Source organism: Oncorhynchus nerka, linkage group LG2 (genome assembly GCF_034236695.1).
Source record: "Oncorhynchus nerka isolate Pitt River linkage group LG2, Oner_Uvic_2.0, whole genome shotgun sequence".
NCBI lineage: Eukaryota > Metazoa > Chordata > Actinopteri > Salmoniformes > Salmonidae > Oncorhynchus > Oncorhynchus nerka.
This window is the reverse complement of record NC_088397.1, coordinates 87,509,048-87,530,277: the sequence shown is the minus strand read 5'-3', so window position 1 is coordinate 87,530,277 and position 21,230 is coordinate 87,509,048. Positions and strand designations below refer to the sequence as shown.

The 21,230-nt window shown below is 43.2% G+C and overlaps 1 protein-coding gene across 3 annotated transcripts in view; it reads right to left on the bottom strand.

Annotated features, from left to right (window-relative positions):
• The window catches only part of pltp (phospholipid transfer protein), a 24,645-nt gene extending 3,415 nt beyond the window's left edge, over window positions 1-21,230 (bottom strand). The window contains exons 1-13 of one of the 3 annotated variants that reach the window (XM_029684997.2): window positions 21,082-21,230; window positions 16,114-16,234; window positions 5,887-5,986; window positions 5,246-5,374; window positions 4,847-5,002; window positions 4,443-4,506; window positions 4,066-4,129; window positions 3,823-3,914; window positions 3,328-3,504; window positions 2,884-2,943; window positions 2,054-2,218; window positions 1,832-1,899; window positions 1,520-1,562 (exon numbers count right to left, since the gene is read on the bottom strand). In XM_029684997.2, the coding sequence (XP_029540857.1) occupies window positions 1,520-1,562; window positions 1,832-1,899; window positions 2,054-2,218; window positions 2,884-2,943; window positions 3,328-3,504; window positions 3,823-3,914; window positions 4,066-4,129; window positions 4,443-4,506; window positions 4,847-5,002; window positions 5,246-5,374; window positions 5,887-5,986; window positions 16,114-16,219 (1,224 nt within the window). In that variant the 5' untranslated portion in view covers window positions 16,220-16,234; window positions 21,082-21,230. Of the gene's footprint in view, window positions 1-1,519; window positions 1,563-1,831; window positions 1,900-2,053; window positions 2,219-2,883; window positions 2,944-3,327; window positions 3,505-3,822; window positions 3,915-4,065; window positions 4,130-4,442; window positions 4,507-4,846; window positions 5,003-5,245; window positions 5,375-5,886; window positions 5,987-16,113; window positions 16,235-17,452; window positions 17,599-20,772; window positions 20,990-21,081 lie in introns of those variants that run through there. The other 2 variants (XM_029685006.2, XM_029685014.2) reach the window with 2 other exon arrangements.

Below are 21,230 nucleotides of genomic sequence, written 5' to 3'. Positions count from 1 at the left end.
GAGAAAATAATGCAACAGACCACTGCTATGTGGTGTGCTTATGAACCAAACCAATACTAAATCATGGTCCAATTATGTCACCTAGCTATCAAGCTGAAGAGATAGCAGACCTTGGCTTGCCGGAAGGCCTTTTTTCAGTTGATTATGACTGCTGCCCAGATGTCCAAAGGGGGATTTCTGAGTTGAATTATTCCTACAAAGAGTTGAATTCCTCATTGTTCCCTGAAAATGTGTTCTCTCCACCTTAAGGTTAGGCATATGCCATTGAACAGGGGTGTCAAACATACGGTCTGCAGGCCGGATGCGGCCCACAAGGGGTTCCAATCTGGCCGGCGGGTGGTTTGAGCAACAATAATATTTTGTGTGGCAGGGGGAAAATAACTTTAAATATACTTCAATATACTTTAAAATGACTGAAACCAAATTGAAACTGTTTAGAAATGATGATGTACTGACATTCATACAGTTTTTTGACTGTGTCCAGCTCACCAATAATCACCTAAATGAAAGCTTGACAGTCAAGGAGCATCGAAAATGTCACAAACGATAAATAGAGGACTTTTTTTTTTTTTTTATGTGGACACCGAGTAAATATAACCAATTTCCAGTGCGGCCCTCCGGACCTCGAAGAAAGACCGGATGCAGCCCCTTGGACAAAAAGGAGTTTGACACCCCTGCCATAGGAGAGCTCCAAAGGCATCCCCAAGTAAATCCAAATGACATGAAAATGCCTGTCAAAATATATACATTTTGATTCTAGACCATAACAAAATAAACTTAGCATTATCAAGCCTTGTTCTCTGAATTAATTGAAAAATAAATAAATATATAATTTACGTAAGTATTCACACCCCTGAGTCAATACTTTCTAGAAGCACCTTTTGTCAGTGATTACAGCTGTGAGTCTTTCTGGGTAAGTACAGTGCCTTGCGAAAGTATTCGGCCCCCTTGAACTTTGCGACCTTTTGCCACATTTCAGGCTTCAAACATAAAGATATAAAACTGTATTTTTTTGTGAAGAATCAACAACAAGTGGGACACAATCATGAAGTGGAACGACAAATCTTTGGAGGGAGTTGAAAGTCTGTGTTGCCCAGCAACAGCCCCACAACATCACTGCTCTAGAGGAGATCTGCATGGAGGAATGGGCCAAAATACCAGCAACAGTGTGTGAAAACCTTGTGAAGACTTACAGAAAACGTTTGACCTCTGTCATTGCCAACAAAGGGTATATAACAAAGTATTGAGATAAACTTTTGTTATTGACCAAATACTTATTTTCCACCATAATTTGCAAATAAATTCATTAAAAATACTACAATGTGATTTTCTGGATTTTTTTCCTCATTTTGTCTGTCATAGTTGAAGTGTACCTATGATGAAAATTACAGGCCTCTCTCATATTTTTAAGTGGGAGAACTTGCACAATTGGTGGCTGACTAAATACTATTTTGCCCCACTGTATATGGTCAGAATTGTAAGAGAGAGAGAGACAGGAGGACAGCGCACAGAATCTTACCGCCAGTGATTCCAAAGCAGACTGGTTGGAGAAGATTTTAAACCTGTTGATAAAAACAGAATACTTTCTGAATTTGCCTGTGATGCTACAGTGATATGCCGTGTGTGTGTGTGTGTGTGTGTGTGTGTGTGTGTGTGTGTGTGTGTGTGTGTGTGTGTGTGTGTGTGTGTGTGTGTGTGTGTGTGTGTGTGTGTGTGTGTGTGTGTGTGTGTGTGTGTGTGTGTGTGTGTGTGTGTGTGTGTGCGTGTGCGTGCGTGCGTGCGTGCGTGCGTGCGTGCATGTGCGCGTGCGTGCGTGCGCATGCATGCATACCTCCTCAAGTCTGCAAGGACAGCCAGTCTCTTGCCCTTCATGGACACCTTGGCATTGAATTTGGCCTCCTGCAAGGAACAGAAAGTGAAGCTTAATCAGCGCGCTGATCTTCACCCTTCCTCCCTGCTTTTTTTGAGGAAATCAATGTCAACCATTCTAAATGGACTTCCTTTGGATCCTTTTTTAAAAAATCAGTAACTGACAAATGAATAACGACCTCACCATGGTCATGCTACTGAGCTGCACGGGCGCCGTGCCGGGCGGCAGCACCATCACCGTGGCGATGGCGGTGACGGCCACAGTAGCCCCGGAGGTCTTGATGGTAGTCTTGGGGGCAGAGTTCAACTCCAGTCGCAGGGAGATAGGGTACTCCACCAGGGCTGGGTTCTGAGATAAACACACACGCGCACAAACAAACGACCACAAGCATGCACACACGAGTGTGTAACAGAGTTAAGAATGTGCTGTAAACTCACTCCACAGCTAACTTGAAATTTCGCCGAGCTATCCAATTTGTACCTTTTGTATAGATCAACCGGTTGGTACGTTGTCAAGCAGGACGCACTGGCGTACCACACACCCCCACAAACCTCCGTAGAGAGCATATGAACATGTCATAAGCCATGGCAAAAATGTTTAGAATAGCAGGAAATTATCAAAAATAATTCTACATTATCAGCCACATTGCAAAATGTGTAGAATAGCATGAGATTAGCTGTAAAACTGCAAATTGTTCCCTCTGCCCCATGGGAAAATGAGTAGAATTTTAGGAAGTTAGCTGTTTCCCAGCGAAAAACTATAATAATTGTTTTAATTATTATCATTATTATTATTATTATTTGGGGGTGGTAGTGGGGGGGGGCCTTGCTCAGACATTGTTGCCCCCCCCCCTCCCAATGGAGGAGGATATACTGTGAGAAGCACACTGACTTTGGTTTCACGTGCAAACACAAACACAGGAGTGAGTGAGTGAGTGGAATGCAAAAGTAGAATTTAAGGTCTTGACCCTATTTGTGGAGGCATCAGGTCACATTCGTGACATACATACTCACCATCATCATAATGGTGCCAAAATAGGTTGTCCTGAGGAGCATCTCCAGATCCTTTGGCATCTGAGAACATAGTATTCAACAGCCATATAATTGCATGTATTTGAAATTACTATATTCATGTCATATTACTACCAGAACAATACTGGTCAAATAAATACTCCAAATTCCATTTTTACTATATAGATTTGGTTAATGATTGGGTTTGCGGCAGATCACCTTATTATGTGAAAGTGTGCAGTACCAATCATGACTCAACTGCTTATTAAAATATGTGTCAACATGTCTGACTGGACCTCTGATGCATACACTAGTTGTCAGGCCAATATAGAATCATTTACACCTTGGAGCTAAGAATAACTGAAGTAATGTCATATGTAGGCTAAAGTGCAGGGGAGAAAATAGGTTTGCAACACATAACAGCAGACCGTCCGGTCTCATACTTACACGCTCGTTGGCGATATTCATTTGGAATATGCCGGCTTTATAATAGGAGTACAACCCACTGTCAAAGAAGTACTCAGACAGACCCAGGTACACCATTCGATCGTACTCTCTCACGATTGGGTTAACGGCATAGTTGACCAAGGTGTTGTTCTCGTTCCCGAGCTCAAAGAACATGCCCTGTGTGGCCCAGAAAGAGAGATGAGAGAAGAGAGTGAGAGATGCAAAATAGTTTTCCACTTTATTTGAGGGGGTACCTACATAAAGGTTTCATAACACATTACTGAGCAGTTCAATTATGTCAACACCTGCATGTGACATTACTGTGACATAACGAAAATATCAACTTGTATGTGCTGCTTATGAATGCATAATGTGTGAATTTGAGTGTGTTACCCTTCCAATAAAGTGTTTAATACCCAAAACATACATAATATAGACATGATATGGCCACAATGCATAAGACTAATGCATAGGTAGCTAGACTATCTCACTCACCCTGAAATCCATGTCAAGACTCCTTGAAGTCACCACTGGGTCACTAAGGAGAGAGTAGTCGATCCCCACGTACTTATCCACCTCAGTTCGCACTGGATAGGTTCAAATCAAAACAATCACACAATTATCGGCGTGCAAAAGTTATTTTCAACACTTATGGTCAGAGAAGTAACTTATGGTCAGAGCTGTTGTTTATAACCAATCTCTCAAGGTATTTGCCAATGAACCACTGCACTATATTACCTGGAATTGTCTCCAACAAAGAGTTGATTAGAACCAAACCAGCGTGGTTCATGGCAGGGCAGATCTATGAAAACAGCAGACGTGTTAAAGTAACAGTCCAGTGGTCCACATTTTAATGAAACATAATTTATTACAAGATGAGGTAAATACATTTTCTTTCAAAAATTATAATTCAGTGTGTTAAAAAGCAGCTTTTATGTCTACCCCTATTTGCCATATTCACTCTGAACAAAACGGTGTGGGCGTGACAGTCATCATACATATTCATGATCAGTAAACAGCTGATTTGCCAGCTCAGCCAATGAGTATTTAGTCGTAGGTGTTGCCATGTTGTAGTAACCAGCGTTCTAGAATTAAATCAACTGATCTGTCAGCACCTGTTGGTTAAGAAGGAAGCGCATTCCTGTGGTCAAGAACGTCGCCAAGAAGTCATACACCCTCCTGCAAAGGAGTAAAGCAGAATTTAATTACACCCAGAGACGTATATCTAAGAAATTGAATCTGATTACACCCACTCATGTCAAAAAATTCACTAGCTGAAAACACTGCTACTAGCCTACATCACTGCAATTAGTCTCTCTTGATTCATGACAGACTAATAGCTCCACATTGCCCGCAATATTTGGTTCTCTGCCTTTTAGATCATAATGAATACAATTAGTATAGACAAGGATAACCTGATCCTAGATCAGTACTCCTACTCTAAGATGCCTGATACATATGGCCTCTGGTCAAGAAATGAGCTCAAGTATCCCCCAAAAAACCTATCAACATGATTTACCCTAAGGTGCCAGTGAACTTCATTTTCATTTTGCCGATGGACGCATCACAGGTGATGTTGGAGATCTTGAGACGACCCAACTCATCTTTGGTCATGTGCAGGACAGTGTGGATGTTCACGCCTTCTGCAGAGGCGTTGATGGCTCCCGTGTCATAGCTACAAGACCATAGAGAAGAAACCTTCTCAGATCATCATCATCAACATAATCATCTCAACCATATTTAGCACCAGAAGGAAGATAAGTCATCAATCGAGCCTACCTCTGTATGACTGAACTCCTCGAGGCTGTACAATATACCATTGTGAGCATTTCCCCGCAGGCATAATTTTGTATACAAACCCATTATTTTCTTGTAAAATGCACGAGAGAGACCGTAGAGGATAGAGAGAAGGACTTACAAGAACCAATACAGGATGCGTCTCTGGAAGCTGAGGGCGATAGACGAGTTCTGCACCTCGAAGAGCAGTCCCAGACCAGGCTGAAATGCCAGGTCTGCGTAGGTCAGGTTCAACTCATTTATTTTCACCCTGAACCACAGGAACGAAGACAATTGGATCAGTGCTTGGGCTGATACTAGAAATTCACTTGAAAGTCACTTGAAATTCACTAGAAGTTCCCTTTTGGTAGCCACAATCTTGTAGCCTGGTTGCCAGTTGGTTGAAGTTGACCAAAGCAGAAACACTGTATGGGTAGCAATACTGTCTACCAGAGTTGATTTTCCAAGAACCCAGATTTCTAGAAGATGACCCATAAAGTTAGCTACTGGACTTTCTTTTACAAAAGATGAAGAAGTTCTAGCCTCGTAGACCAGACAGATAACTTTGCACACCTTTCTTTTTCACTTCATGTGGTGAGCGAAGCCATCTGGTATTTATCTTTTAAACAGGGGTATTCAGTTGCTGAGCTTTATAGGTCATCTTCTAGAAATCCAGTCAGACACTACCCACAGTTCATTAATAGGCACAGATATCAAAGAATCATGATCCAGCGGCAGCAACTTTGGACCGTTAAGGTGGATGGATCCCAGCTCAGGGCTTACTCATTGATGGTGTACTCGAAGCGGCCCTCATTGCCCTTCATCTCTGGCATGGTGATGTTGCTCAGTTCCTCCACCACAAACTTCTGGGTCTCGTACTTCACTGAAAGGTAGGTTTGAAAGAGTTAAGTTTAGAGTCTAAAGCTACATAGCCAATGCCTTAAGAAGACAGCCCACACAACTAAGAGGATCTAAGTGGATTAGGGTGCTTTGTTTGGGTAATGGAGGCTAAATTAGAGCAAAATCCTGATAGTGACAATGAGGTGGAGGTGACGTCTTCCTTTGGTCAAGACTGAAGACGTTCCAGGACCATTTGATTTATTTTACCTTTATTTAACTAGGCAAGTCAGTTAAGAACAAATTCTTATTTTTAATGACGGCCTAGGAACAGTGGGTTAGCTGACTGTTAAGGGAAGAACGACAAATTTGAACTAGCAACCATTCAGTACTGTTGGAGACTGATGAAAACGTAACGTTATGACTACAGCTACTGTTCACTGAAGGAACTAAAATCGTGCCTGACAAGGCCAATGAAATCTGCACCTCGCTGGAAGCTCTTCACAGAGCCCAGAAACGGGCGGTGCGGGGCCTAACAGGGGTTTTACCTCTCCTCCAGGGAACAGTAGTTGAAGTCATAACGTTACGTTGCCTTTCAGTCAGTCAACTTCGGTACAACATATTATGTGGAAATGGAATCCCACCCTAAACCGACCCCAAGGGTAGTAAATAAAATGGCCCACGGCAGACCACCCAGAACTGACCTGGGTATTGTGTACACGACATGCTGCCTAGTGATTTCCCCTGTCCCAGCTGTAAGCACACTGTGGGCTACACTGGTAGCAGTGACATCCAAGCGATAAAACCTCACAACAGTGTGTGGTGATGCCCAACTCACCACAGCACAAATACTGTATTTCCTACAGTCAACCCTTAAATTTGACCTAGATAGTTTGTGTGTATGCATTGATATTTAGGCTACGTGTGCCTTTAAAAAAAATGTATGTAGTTCTGTCCTTGAGCTGCTCTTGTCTATTGATGTTCTGTATTATGTCATTCTGTATTATGTTACATGTTCTGTGTTGGACCCCAGGAAGAGTAGCTGCTGCTTTTGCAACAGCTAATGGGGATCCTAATAAAATTCCAAAATACCAAACTCCCAAGACACTGCCAGACCCCTGGTGAAGTCGGCACATACACTGCTAGGTAACCCTTGCCCCTTATGACAGGGAGACAGTGATATGACAGGGAGACAGCCTCCACAATCCTGCGGGAGATGCTGCCCTGCCTCGACCTGGATTAGCGAAACAGACATAAATCTGGTCACATAACCGGATATCCCGGGTCCCTCAATGTACGTGCGTATAGAAATGTAGGATCTTAATTTGACCACTCTTTTGTTGCTAAGAATTTTCCTGCATGGCAGGAAACATAAACTTGTCATGTATTAAGGTTTATAGGGGCTTTGAAAGTTAGTGATTTCCACTTTAAAATTGTAGACTTTATTTACCGTAACAAAAAAATGATCAACCACTAGAAAAAAATGCCCATTAATTATAATCCACATAATAATTCACATATCCTATTGCTGTAGGACTCATTTCCTGCTGTAGCAAACTGGCTCAAATTATGATCATACATCTGTAGCTCGTACTAAACACAGGATATGTAACCTCTGTTGCTCTTCAGAAGCAAAAGGAGGAGGCGAAAAGGGAAATAACTCAAAAGTTAAGGACCTGTAGGACATAGCCCCGACTTTTGGGGTCGAAGGACCCATTTGGACGCAATGTCACCTTAGAGTCGCCCGAGGTGAACTGAGTACAGGAAGGGTGTACAGATAACACGTGGAGGTCCAAAACACGCATGTCCCAAGGCAAAGGCACAAGCAGGGAGGTGGTGTAGGAGAGGATACTCAGATCCACAGCCTCCTGTGGTTCAAACGGGGCCTCACAGAGCATCCAAAACCAAAGCTAAATCCCTAGTGGGCGCAATAGGTTTTAGAGACCACACCCTTTTAGAAACCGCATTACTAGGGGAGTGGCAACATCAATTCTCACATGACATGCTGAAATATCCGTCATGTACACTTTTAGTGTGGAGAATGGCCGCCCTTTGCTCAAAAAGCTCCTATAGGAACATAAAGATGTCCCTCACATAGCACTGAAAAAGGAACCAGCCCTTTATCTTGGCACCAGAGATACAACCCCTGCCATTTTATACATACACAGCCCCCTGTTGAGGGCGCCCTTGCAGACTAAATAGTAGCAATAACGTTCAGAGGTAACCCTCTAGGTCAGGGCAACTCCAGTCCTCGGGGGCCTGATTGGTGTCAGACTTATCCCCCATCCCTAGCAAACACACCTGATTTAAACTAATTGCATTTTTAACTGAAGATCATGATTAGTTGATTATTGGAGTCAGGTGTGTTAGCTGGGGCTGGGGGAAAAGTGTGACACTAATCAGGCCCCCGAGGACTGGAGTTGCCCAAGCCTGCTCTAGATCTAGCCACCTGATTGGCCTTCCTAGGGCCAGGCTGATAGAAATCAAATCTCCGGCTTTGCGTTCCAAACCTGCCCGTGCGCCTGGGACCACAGGTCCCTGCACAACCGGAGTTGTCACAGGTCATCGCCTAAAAGGCAAATGATCTCAGTGAACCAAAAAGGAAAATAGAGAATAATAGAAAAGTAAAACATGTAATAAAAATACACACTGAGTAACGATAACTTTCCAATATACAGGGGAACCAGTACCGAGTCGATGTGCAGGGGTACGAGGTAATTGAGGTAGATAAGTACATATAACTAGGAATAAAGTTACAGAGAAAAAACAGTAGCAGCAGCATACAGTTGAAGACAGAATTTTACATACACCTGAGCCAAATACATTTAAACTCAGTTTTTCACAATTCCTGACATTTGATTCCCTGTTTTGGGTCAGTTAGGATCACCACTTTATTTTAAGAATGTGAAATGTCAGAATAATAGTAGAGAGAATGATTTATTTCAGCTTTCATTTCTTTCATCACATTCCCAGTGGGTCAGAAGTTTACATACACTCAATTAGTATTTGGTTGCATTGCCTTTGCATTGTTTAGCCTTCCACAAGCTTCCCACAATAAGTTGGGTGAATTTTGGCCCATTCCTCCCGACAGAGCTGGTGTAACTGAGTCAAGTTTGTAGGCCTCCTTGCTCGCACACGCTTTTTCAGTTCTGCCCACAAATTTTCTATAGGATTGAGGTCAGGGCTTTGTGATGGGCACTCCAATACCTTGACTTTGTTGTCCTTAAACCATTTTGCCACAACTTTGGTAGTATGCTTGGGGTTAATGTCCATTAGGGAGACCCATTTGCGACCAAGCTTTAACTTCCTGACTGATGTCTTGAGATATTGCTTCAACATATCCACATAATTTTCCTTCCTCATGTTGTCATCTATTTTGTGAAATGCATCAGTCACTCCTGCAGCAACGCATCCCAACAACATGATGCTGCCACCCCCCTGCTTAACAGTTGGGATGGTGTTCTTCGGTTTGCAAGCATCCCCCTTTTTCCTCCAAACATAATGATGGTCATTAAGGCCAAACAGTTCTATTTTTGTTTCATCAGACCAGAGGACATTTCTCCAAAAAGTACCATCTTTGTCCCCATGTGCAGTTGCAAACCGTAGTCTGGCTTTCTTATGGCGGTTTTGGAGCAATGGCTTCTTCCTTGCTGAGCGGCCTTTCAGGTTATGTCGATATAGGACTCGTTTTACTGTGGATATAGGTACTTTTGTACCCGTTTCCTCCAGCATCTTCACAAGGTCCTTTGCTGTTGTTCTGGGATTGATTTGCACTTTTCGCACCAAAGTAAATTAATCTCTAGGAGACAGAATGCGTCTCCTTCCTGAGTGGTATGACGGCTGCGTGGTCCCATGGTGTTTATACTTGCGTACTATTGTTTGTACAGATGAACGTGGTACCTCCCAAGGATTGACCAGACTTGTCTACAATTTTTTTCTAAGGTCTTGGCTGATTTGTTTTGATTTTCCCATGATGTCAAGCAAAAAGGCACTGAGTTTGAAGGTCGGCCTTGAAATACATCCACAGGTACACCTCCAATTGACTCAAATGAGGTCAATTAGCCTATCAGAAGCTTCTAAAGCCATGACATTATTTTCTGTATTTTTCCAAGCTGGATAAAGGCACAGTCAACTTAGTATGTAAACTTCTGACCCACTGGAATTGTGATACAGTGAATTTATAAGTGAAATAATCTGTCTGTAAACAATTGTTGAAAAAATGACTTGTGTCATGCACAAAGTAGATGTCCTAAACGACTTGCCAAAACTATAGTTTGTTAACAAGAAATTTGTGGAGTGGTTGAAAAACGAGTTTTAATGACTCCAACCTAAGTGTATGTAAACTTCCAACTTTAACTGTATGTGATGAGTCAGAAAAGTTAGTGCAAAAAGGGTAAATGCAGATAGTCCAGGTAGCTATTTGGGTAACTATTTAACAAATGATTTAGCAGTCTTATGGTTTGTGAGTAGAAGACTTGGGTGTCTGGGGTCTTTGACAATTTTGAGGTGCTTCCTCTGAGTCTGCCTGTGTCACGCCCTGGTCGAAGTATTTTGTGTTTTTCTTTATGTTTTGGTCAGGCCAGGGTGTGACATGGGTTTTTGTATGTGGTGTGTAGCTTAGTGGGATTGTAGCTTAGTGGGGTGTTCTGGGAGAGTCTATGGCTGTCTGAAGTGGTTCTCAATCAGAGGCAGGTGTTTACCGTTGTCTCTGATTGGGAACCATATTTAGGCAGCCATATTCTTTGGTTGTATTGTGGGTGATTGTCCTGAGTGTCTTGATGTCCGTGTTAGATGACACATGTATAGGCTGTTTTCGGTTTTCGTTTCGTTTATTGTTTGTAGTGTTGTTTAGATTCGTGTTACGTTTGTTTATTAAAACATGGATCGTAATATACACGCTGCGTTTTGGTCCGACTCTCCTTCACCAGTAGAAAGCCGTTACAGCCTGGTATAGAAGTTCTGGATGGCAGGGAGCTCGGCGCCAGTGATGTACTGGGCCATACGCGAACTACGCTCTGTAGTGCCTTGCGGTCGGATGCCAAGCAGTTGCCATAACAAGAGGTGATGCAACCAGTCGAGATGCACTCACTTCCGTCATCATGAAGTGCTTTGAGAGACTAGTCAAGGACCATATCACCTCCACCCTACCTGACACCCTAGACCCACTCCAATTTGCTTACCGCCCAAATAGGTCCACAGACGATGCAATCTCAACCACACTGCACACTGCCCTAACCCATCTGGACAAGAGGAATACCTATGTGAGAATGCTGTTCATCGACTACAGCTCGGCATTTAACACCATAGTGCCCTCCAAGCTCGTCATCAAGCTCGAGACCCTGGGTCTCGACCTCGCCCGGTGCAACTGGGTACTGGACTTCCTGACGGGCCGCCCCCAGGTGGTGAGGGTAGGCAACAACATCTCCACCCCGCTGATCCTCAACACTGGGGCCCCACAAGGGTGCGTTCTGAGCCCTCTCCTGTACTCCCTGTTCACCCAAGACTGTGTGGCCACGCACGCCTCCAACTCAATCATCAAGTTTGCGGACGACACAACAGTGGTAGGCTTGATTACCAACAACGACGAGACGGCCTACAGGGAGGAGGTGAGGGCCCTCGGAGTGTGGTGTCAGGAAAATAACCTCACACTCAACGTCAACAAAACTAAGGAGATGATTGTGGACTTCAGGAAACAGCAGAGGGAACACCCCCCTATCCACATCGATGGAACAGTAGGGGAGAGGGTAGTAAGTTTTAAGTTCCTTGGTGTACACATCACAGACAAACTGAATTGGTCCACCCACACAGACAGCATCGTGAAGAAGGCGCAGCAGCGCCTCTTCAACCTCAGTAGGCTGAAGAAATTCGGCTTGTCACCAAAAGCACTCACAAACTACAGATGCACAATCGAGAGCATCCTGTCGGGCTGTATCACCGCCTGGTACGGCAACTGCTCCGCCCACAACTGTAAGGCTCTCCAGAGGGTAGTTAGGTCTGCACAACGCATCACCGGGGGCAAACTACCTGCCCTCCAGGACACCTACACCACCCGATGTCACAGGAAGGCCATAAAGATCATCAAGGACAACAACCACCCGAGCCACTGCCTGTTCACCCCGCTATCATCCAGAAGGCGAGGTCAGTACAGGTGCATCAAAGCTGGGACCGAGAGACTGAAAAACAGCTTCTATCGCAAGGCCATCAGACTATTAAACAGCCACCACTAACATTGGGTGGCTGCTGCCAACACACTGACTCAACTCCAGCCACTTTAATAATGGGAATTGATGGGAAATGATGTCAAATATATCACTAGCCACTTTAAACAATGCTACCTAATATAATGTTTACATACCCTACATTATTCATCTCATATGTATACGTATATACTGTACTCTATATCATCTACTGCATCTTTATGTAATACATGTATCACTAGCCACTTTAACTATGCCACTTTGTTTACATACTCATCTCATATGTATATACTGTACTCAATACCATCTACTGTATCTTGCCTATGCTGCTCTGTACCATCACTCATTCATATATCTTTATGTACATATTCTTTATTCCCTTACACTTGTGTGTATAAGGTAGTAGTTTTGGAATTGTTAGCTAGATTACTTGTTGGTTATTACTGCATTGTCGGAACTAGAAGCACAAGCATTTCGCTACACTCGCATTAACATCTGCTAACCATGTGTATGTGACAAATACAATTTGATTTGATTTGATTTGATTTTGTTCTTAATGGTGCAGCTGTAATACTTTTTTGAGGATCTGAGGTCCCATACCAAATCTTTTCAGCCTCCTGAGGGGGAGGCTGTGTTTTGACCACGATAGGTCCTAAGTGAGGTGACACCGAAGTGTTTAAAGCTCTCGATCTGATCCACTACAGCCCCGTCAATGTGGACAACAGGGGGAAATGTGTAAAAGAGAGTACGAGTGTGTCAGTTCTCAATGAAGTGTTCAGGTCCCTCATCGAGAGAAACATACGACAAAGAGTGCTTCTTTGCGATGCTTAACGATCTACGTTGGCCCTGCCGAACATTTCATATATCTGGGAGACCCCCCAGGGGTGTACCCACCACTCCTAAGAGAGAGGGGCCCACCTGGACAGAAGATCTGCGCCCGAGTTGAGGCAACCATAGAGAAGCGAGAACATGTGAGCGCTGCTCCACAGCAATAAACTAAGGTTAGGAGGGAGAGAGACTGAGTCCCTCACCGTCTGTTGGTGTATGGCACCACCACCATAAATATTGCCGGTTCTGACCATCACAAGCCAGCCTGACACAGCCGGGAAGAAGCGCCTGAGCACCAGATACACCATTAGGAGCTCCAGGTAATTGATATGCAGTGCGCTCTGCCATCTTTCAAGTCACCCCACCCTCGGGGTGAATGTGTCTGTCGTGACCGCCCTGTGGGGTACAACTGAAACCATGGTAACCCCCTGACAATAACAGAGGGCCCCACCCGGTTGGCCCGGGCCCGTAGGCCTGAGAGAAGTGAAAGACTAGCACTCAGCGCTGGAAAATCATGTTCGCATGATCCAGAGCAATACCGCACATGCGCACCATTGGTTGGAGCAGACAGCGAGCCTCCCGTCAAGTGCCATCTGACAGGGAGGAACGCCACCTTGTAGAAAGAGATTGGTTATTTTTCCCTTTCCACCACTCACGAGCACCATGTGTCTGAATGTGGAGAAGGGACACTTTTCATTGAAGCCACATGTGGGAGATGCAACACTTTTGACACCCGTGCACACTGTGGAACTTAAGGTTGACACAACTGTGTTTGCCTGAAGCCCGGTCTAGTCTGGGTTAAGGGGCTCCGTCAATCAATGACGTACCCTGATTGGCAGTCCCACTTGGAGTTACTTCTGTCACAACAAGCTTCACTCGGTTTAGGCCGGTAAGAGAGAGGAAGACCAGGTTCTGTGGGTATCCCCCCGTCGCCTGTGTCTGCTAAGCACCACTTGCCTCTCTTCCCAGACTTATCAATCAACGGTACTTGTCCCACCTCAGTGATCAGATCTTACATAGACTTTTGAGACCAGGCTAGCTTACAAGTGTTCCACAGCACGCTAGCCAGGTTAACCTCGAGGTTAGAGCGAAAGGTCACTCGTTCGAATACCGGAGTCGACAAGGTGAAAAATCTGTCTTGCTGTTCCCTTGAGCAAAGCAGTTAACCCTAATTGTTCCAGGGGTGCTGTACAATGGGGACCCTGGCTGTGACCCCACTCCCTCAGGGGGAGTTGAGATACACAAAAAAACATATTTCCATTACACACGTGTGTAACCAGACAAATATAAGCAACACCCAACTTATTATTAAGATGCGACCTGGAACCCAGCGCTGAACCGCACGCAAACAAAATAGACCCAGGGAAAAAATGTTATCATGGAGGTTATCATACCCACCTTGTAACCCAGCTGGAAAAGGGACAGACAGCTCAGAAAAATGTCTCCCTTCTGTGGTAACAGACAGGGATGATTCGTAATGGAATCTAATTCCCAGGAATTAAACCAATCACCCATAGAACCCATATATACCTATTGAACCCTGTGAAAGGGGTAACATAAGGGGCTTTAAACATGGACAAACTTCCAATTAAGGTATGCTTCCATGAGACTGTATAGCCTGGATGAAGCCCGGACCCTTATGGACACAGGGGGCTCCGACAATGGCTGACTTAGCACCCCATTTGGCCTTCCGTAAGCAAACGTGGGGGCACTGACATCACAGTAATGTTTTTGTGGAGGGACGCACTGGTCGCTCGCTCCGGGGGGTTACCCGTGCAAGTGCTTGGAGGATGCTACCTTATCGGAGGTGCATGCAAGCCCTACTTCCTCCACTCCCTCCAACTTCAGGAATTGTAAATAGGAATGGGATTGCCTCTAACACCAGGGGAACGCTAGTAAGCTTCATTCGCCAGAAGTTATGCATGCTAGTTGATGTTAGCCATGAGGCTTGTAGGCTATGCTAGGCTAGCTAGCCTATTTGACTGCAGCATGGTCCATTTAGAATAACCATGTGACTTAACGCTAGCGACATACACTAAACAAGATAGCTACTCAAGCAATTCCATCGTTAGGAAGCCGGAATAGCTAGAAGGAGCTAGCTCTCGGCAAGTTAGCTAACCTGGCTAGCATGCTGTGCAGCGTTTGTTAGCTAGCCTGGCCCTGAAAGTCTATGTAGGACCCGGATCACTGAGGTGGGACCCGGACCGTTTATTGATAAGTCTGGGAAGAGAGGCAAGCGGTGCTTAGGAATTTCATCATGAGGCCAATGGTGACTTTAAAACAGTTAGAGAGATAATGGCTGTGATAGGAGAAAACAGAGGATCAACAACATTGTAGTTACTCCACAATACTAACCTAATTGTCAGAAGGAGAAGAAGAAAGCCTGTACAGAATACAAATATTCCAAAACATGCATCCTGTTTGCAACAAGGCACTAAAGTAATACTGCAAACGTCTTGGCCAAGCAATTCACTTTTTGTCATGAATACCAACACGTTACTGAGTACCACGCTTCATATTTTCAAGCATGGGGGTGGGCTGCATCATGTTATGGGTGTGCTTGTCATCTGCAAGGACTAGGGAGTTTTTCAGGATAAAAATAAATGGAATAAAGCGAAGCACAGGCAAAATCCTAGAGGAAAACCTGGTTCAGTCTGCTTTTTAGTAGACAATTGATGACAAATTCACCTTTCAGCAGGACAAGAACCTAAAACATAAGGCAAAATCTACACTGGAGTTGCTTACCAAGAAGACAGTGAATGTTCGAGTTACAGTTTTGACTTAAATGGGTTTGAAAATCTATGACGATTTGAAAATGGCTGTCTAGAAATGATCATAAACCAACTAGACAGTTTGAAGAATTAAAAAAAGAATAATGTGCAAATATGTTGCACAATCTAGGTGTGCAAAGCTCTTAGACTTACCCAGAAAGACTCACAGCTCTAATCGTTGCCAAAGGCAATTCTAACATGTATTGACTCAGGGGTGTGAATACTTATGTAAATGAGATATTTCTGTATTTCATTTTCAATAAACAATTAATTTAATCTATTTTGAATTCAGGCTGTAACACAACAACATGTAGAATAAGTCAAAGGGTATGAATACTTTCTGAAGGCACAGAGTGTTTTTGTTGTCAATTTCTTACACATTTCGAGGCCTCTGTTTGTGATCCGGATCTTGCAGCCTGGCGGCTCTGCTGCTGACATTGCAACGATGAGAAGGAAGAGGATAGACACCGTGCAGGAAGCCATCACGACTCACTCAACCTGCAGGGAGTCAACACAGACAGACAGACAGAGCGTGGGGAAGGATCCAGTCACCTCAAAGCTCAAACACTAAATACTAGGGTTGGGTTTCCCAAAAGCATCATAGCACTATGATCGTTTTTAATACATTTTATTTCAATTGAATTAACCCCCCTAGAGTCTAAGCCGGGGGGTGGGGTGGGTTATTTACTAAACTAATATATGTAATTGTTTTAAAATGGTCATACCAAAGATCATTTAGCTATTTGGTTTAAAATTACACATCATATTTCACCCTTTTTTTAGGCACTAAACTACTTCTATATGCTTCCATTCATTTTTTAAACTGGTCTTCAGACGATTCTGGTGTTGCTTGTGGGCGTCCTAAACAACCAAGCCCAAACTGTTCTATGCTACAGACAGAAGTTGGCAGATCGGTGGTACCGACTTTAGGCGAGTCTCGTGACGGTTGTGGGACATTTTCGGGATGTCTCGTGGTCTGACAACACCGATGTAGCTCTGCCACCTTTCACCGCAGATGAAAATGAAAAGGAGTGATTTATTGTTGGTGACGAGCTTTCTGGGGTTGCATCAATCTCCCTCGAAACTAAGGAGATGACATAATTCATTCAGTTCCTATGAACCTTATTGGCACTTTATTCCATGAGACTGAATTACACAATATTATCCAGAAGTCATCGAGGTCATCAACTTATATATCATCTAATAAATGGGTATTCATTTCAAACAACGTTTCATATTAAAGTCAAAGGTTATGAATGCCTTTTAGAGGAACTATTTGCACTGCGTATCTCAATGTTCTTCTCTCACCATTGTCCTGCAACAGTGAAAATGCACAGAATCCATGGACATAGATGATGATTATTAGTCGCTTACAAACATGTACATTCTCGCCCCTTATATTTTCACAAAGATAGGCAGTTAAGATGTACTGGGACAATGTACACACTACCGAACTGCTCTGAGTAATAAAGTCCTCTCAAACAACAACACTCATTGTGTTGTATTTACAATAATATATCTCATTTTAAGCTAATTTGTGTATTCATATCATCAACCTTGCTTACAGATGTTTTATAGTAATTCAGATGTCAATGTAGTTGTTACTTCTTGTCCTGTACATCACTCAGGCTCTTAGCCCTCTTTATCTCCATCACAAGCAAGAATTCCAAGATGCATTTCTCCTCCCTGACAAAATCCTGCACCAAAATCTCTTACCTCAATAACGGAGGGTCTGTGGAAGCCAAATAAAAGAGAAAAACAAAAGAAAACCCCTAAATGTTTGTCTTCTTTACAGTATCTCCACAGTGTGCAATTCAAATGCTGCAGTCTGATTCCCTGTCCTGCTGTAACATGTATGGCTGCTAAGTAGGTGAGTCAGAAAGAGAGAGAGAGTGTGTGTGTGTGTGTGTGTGTGTGTGTGTGTGTGTGTGTGTGTGTGTGTGTGTGTGTGTGTGTGTGTGTGTGTGTGTGTGTGTGCACGTGTGCGCGTGTGTGCGTGTGTAGCTGCACAGCTCTTTGTCTTGTTTAACAGCAGGGGCAGCAGTTAGTTCTAGTAACCCCCGACAGTGAGGAACAGAAAAGGTTTGAAGGAGAGCAGGATGTTCGTTGACCCGTAAGGTTTTAGGAGGGACTGCTGGACAACCCACCCCCGCTGCCAAACCCATTTCATTTAGACTCTCTACAGTTTAAACTCATACAAACGGCTAACTCAACAAACTTAATCTCCCTAAAGACCTTTCCCCTTGAATGGACAATTTACAATTTCCTCACCCCTTTCTTAGAATCTGTACAGGGGCCAAAGATTGCGGATTCCTAGAAGGAACAGCTTGTGTGGGGGAGAAACTTTGTGTAAACTCCTGCCTGTACTCTGTCTCTAAATGTTGTATATCACGAGCAGAATCATATCACTAAGTATGTGTAAATGTAGTTGGCGAATAAAGGTGATTCTGATCATAAACAGTGTCTTCTTCACAACAACAGTGACCACCACACAAGGATAAGTGCACCTACATCATAAAACCACCAAGTGTTTAAAAGTGTTACTAATTGAGTGATTTATGAATGGTCAAATGCTGGTGGCCAAAGCTTGAGAATTATTGAGGGTGATGGCAAGATGGCACATGTTCCAGAGTCAGTTTGACACAGGCTATTTTCCCAACATCCATTTTTTTTATTGTGTTGAAACCATGTCATCTATTGTATATCATCCACCATCCCCCAGTTATCTCACTCCAGGCAACTATTTTGGCTGATGGGAAACAAGTGTTTCCCAATGGAGGAGAGTGCGGGTACTTCAGTTCATACACACAAGAGATTTGCTACACCCGCAATAACATCTGCTAAACACGTGTATGTGACCGATACATTTTTATTTGATTTGTTTTGATAAGTGTACGGTCGTATCCAGGCCAATGACCAATAGAGAACTCTGAGTGAAGAGTTCTGGGAACAGGGCACGTGTGTGTGCCAGACCCAAACCCTAACAACAGCCCATACTGTGCTTCATGAGAGGTGCTGTATTCATGCCCTTTTGTGTTAAGTTAAAGTTAACCATACTCATGTAGTTACAGGTAATCAGCACACATAGGCAAGAGCAGCCCCTCAAGAAAGAGCAGCCAAAAAACTAAACTAATCAACAAACTTGCTAGATGCTCTCAACTAACTAGCAAAGCAAACGAGTGATGTTACAGTGTGTTTTGCATCAAGTTTTGTCACTTGAATAAGATATTCTGCAGAGCATGTCAGAGTTGACTTATTCAACACCTGCTGTAGAACTACATAAGGATGTGTATGCATGGCCGGCCCCAGGCATAAAGCTACATAAGCGGTTGCTTAGTGCCCCTGGCCACTAGGGGGCCCACCCAAAAAAACATAACTATTTTTATGAACTCAGTGTTAGAATAGTAGAATACACAAGGTGCCATTTCGAAATTTGATTATGCAGCATCCGTTTTTCTCTTGTTAAGTCAGTCACTGGCAGTCACTCAATTGGCCATGCCAGCTAACAATTTTTATATTGGTAAATTAGTCTAGTCAGCTATTTAAACTGTGTAGTAATCATGCCCGAATACCAACTGGGCACACAGGACATATACCCAGGGCCCCTGAACTCTAGGGGGCCCCCTTTGATTTTGTTAGTCAATCTCATTCAGATATCATTAACATATAATAAGTATTGGCAAAATGTGTAGAATTACAGGAAATTAGCTTTAAAACAGAAAACATTTCTCTCTCCACCCCATGGCTAAATGAGTATAATTGCCTGGAATATGTTATTACATTGCTAAACTTCTCTCTGCCCCATGGCAAAACGTGTAGAATTGCAGAAAGTTGTTTTAAAATGTTAACATTTTCTCTACTGCCCATGGCGAAATGTTGATAATTGCAGGAAATGTATTTTAAAACCAAAATGTTCTCTCCGCTGTCAAGGGGGGGGGGGGCTAAAATGTTTTGCCCGCGAGGTGGGAGGGCCCCCCAACCAAATCTCGCTTAGGGCCCCCAAAAGGCTAGGTCCGGCCCTGTGAGTATGAGTCATAAGGACTCAAAGCCTCAGCTCCTATTTCAATGGAAGGAAAGTGTACCCAAATGCACTTTAGCTCAGCTTGAACAAAAAGGGAATCAGGTGCTCGACTGAGAGACTTGAAAATCCCCCCCAAAATTCTTCACCCAGGACACTTCAACAGTGTGACTACCCAAAAAATATTCCTTCACCCAGGACACTTCAATGGGGTGACTACCCAAAAAATATTCCTTCACCCAGGACACTTCAATGGGGTGACTATACAAGAAAATAAAATGTAAAACAAGGAGCTCTCTGTTTCTGCACAGATCCGATTATTTTTTGATGGAACATAGGCCTAAAACTATTTCAAAGTTATTCATAGCTTATGCTTTGTAATTTGCTCGTTAAATTATTACTTTTTTTGAGCAAAGATGAGTTGCAATACTGCCATCTTTGGTTATTGCCGGGGTATCGTTTCATTATTTTTTTCAACATCTTCCATGGACCATCTCAAAGTTAGAATTTTATCAATAGTCAAACACAGCACGTTAATTTTCACTATTGTGATCGATGGTCCTTATCAATTAAGCTTTAACTAACATAGTCGCATACACTAAAGTGAAACACAGAAGACTGTATTGAGAGTTTACCAAACATCTGTCATCTCAGTGTTGGAATCAATGTAAGAAGACATAATAAGACATAATTACAGTAACCATAGGATTTAAATACAGACTGCTTAACCACTGTGTACATAAACAGTATTTTCAATATCCACTTAATACCCTTTGAATTGACTAATAACAACCAGTTTGTAGCCCCTTACTTTGTGAATCCTTGCTAGTTTGTTCTGTTGCGTCATCCCAAATCATAAAACACAAATACAAACCTGTCTGGAAAAAGTGCAGCATTGAGTTCTGTTCCATCTCATATTACCTAAATTAAAATCAGCAAGATATACGTTTCTAACGATGATTACATTCTTTCAAGTCTTTGTTAGTAGACTATACCTGAAAGTCATACCCACACTCACCTTTGCTTGTGCCATTGTGGAGTTGGCACAGAGAAGTTACAAGTTTTATGAGTCGTATGTATGGTGATACACCTCCCAATGAAATTCTTACTTGCAGGTTCCTTCTCGACAATGCAACAACAATAAGAAATAATACAAGTCTTTGTCCTCCCAACTCAAATCATCGAATCCTGGGTACTGTGAGTTCTGAGCCTGCTTGGTCTGTCTACCACCTTTGTGCAGACTTTCCATCTTATAAAATATATTTTCCTTCCCCCACCCCTCCTTCCCCCCTCTAAATGGGCTTACACAATAAACTGCAATACTTACAGTGTGTTATTGGCAATATCTCTGTGGCAAATGAGTTGACTCGGCTCCCAAGGGTTTCCCTGGTTCAAATACTTGTTCCTGCTTTCAGCTTCAATGACTGGAGGGATGTTGAAGTGACTCTCTCCTCTAATCTACACAAACACTCTTTC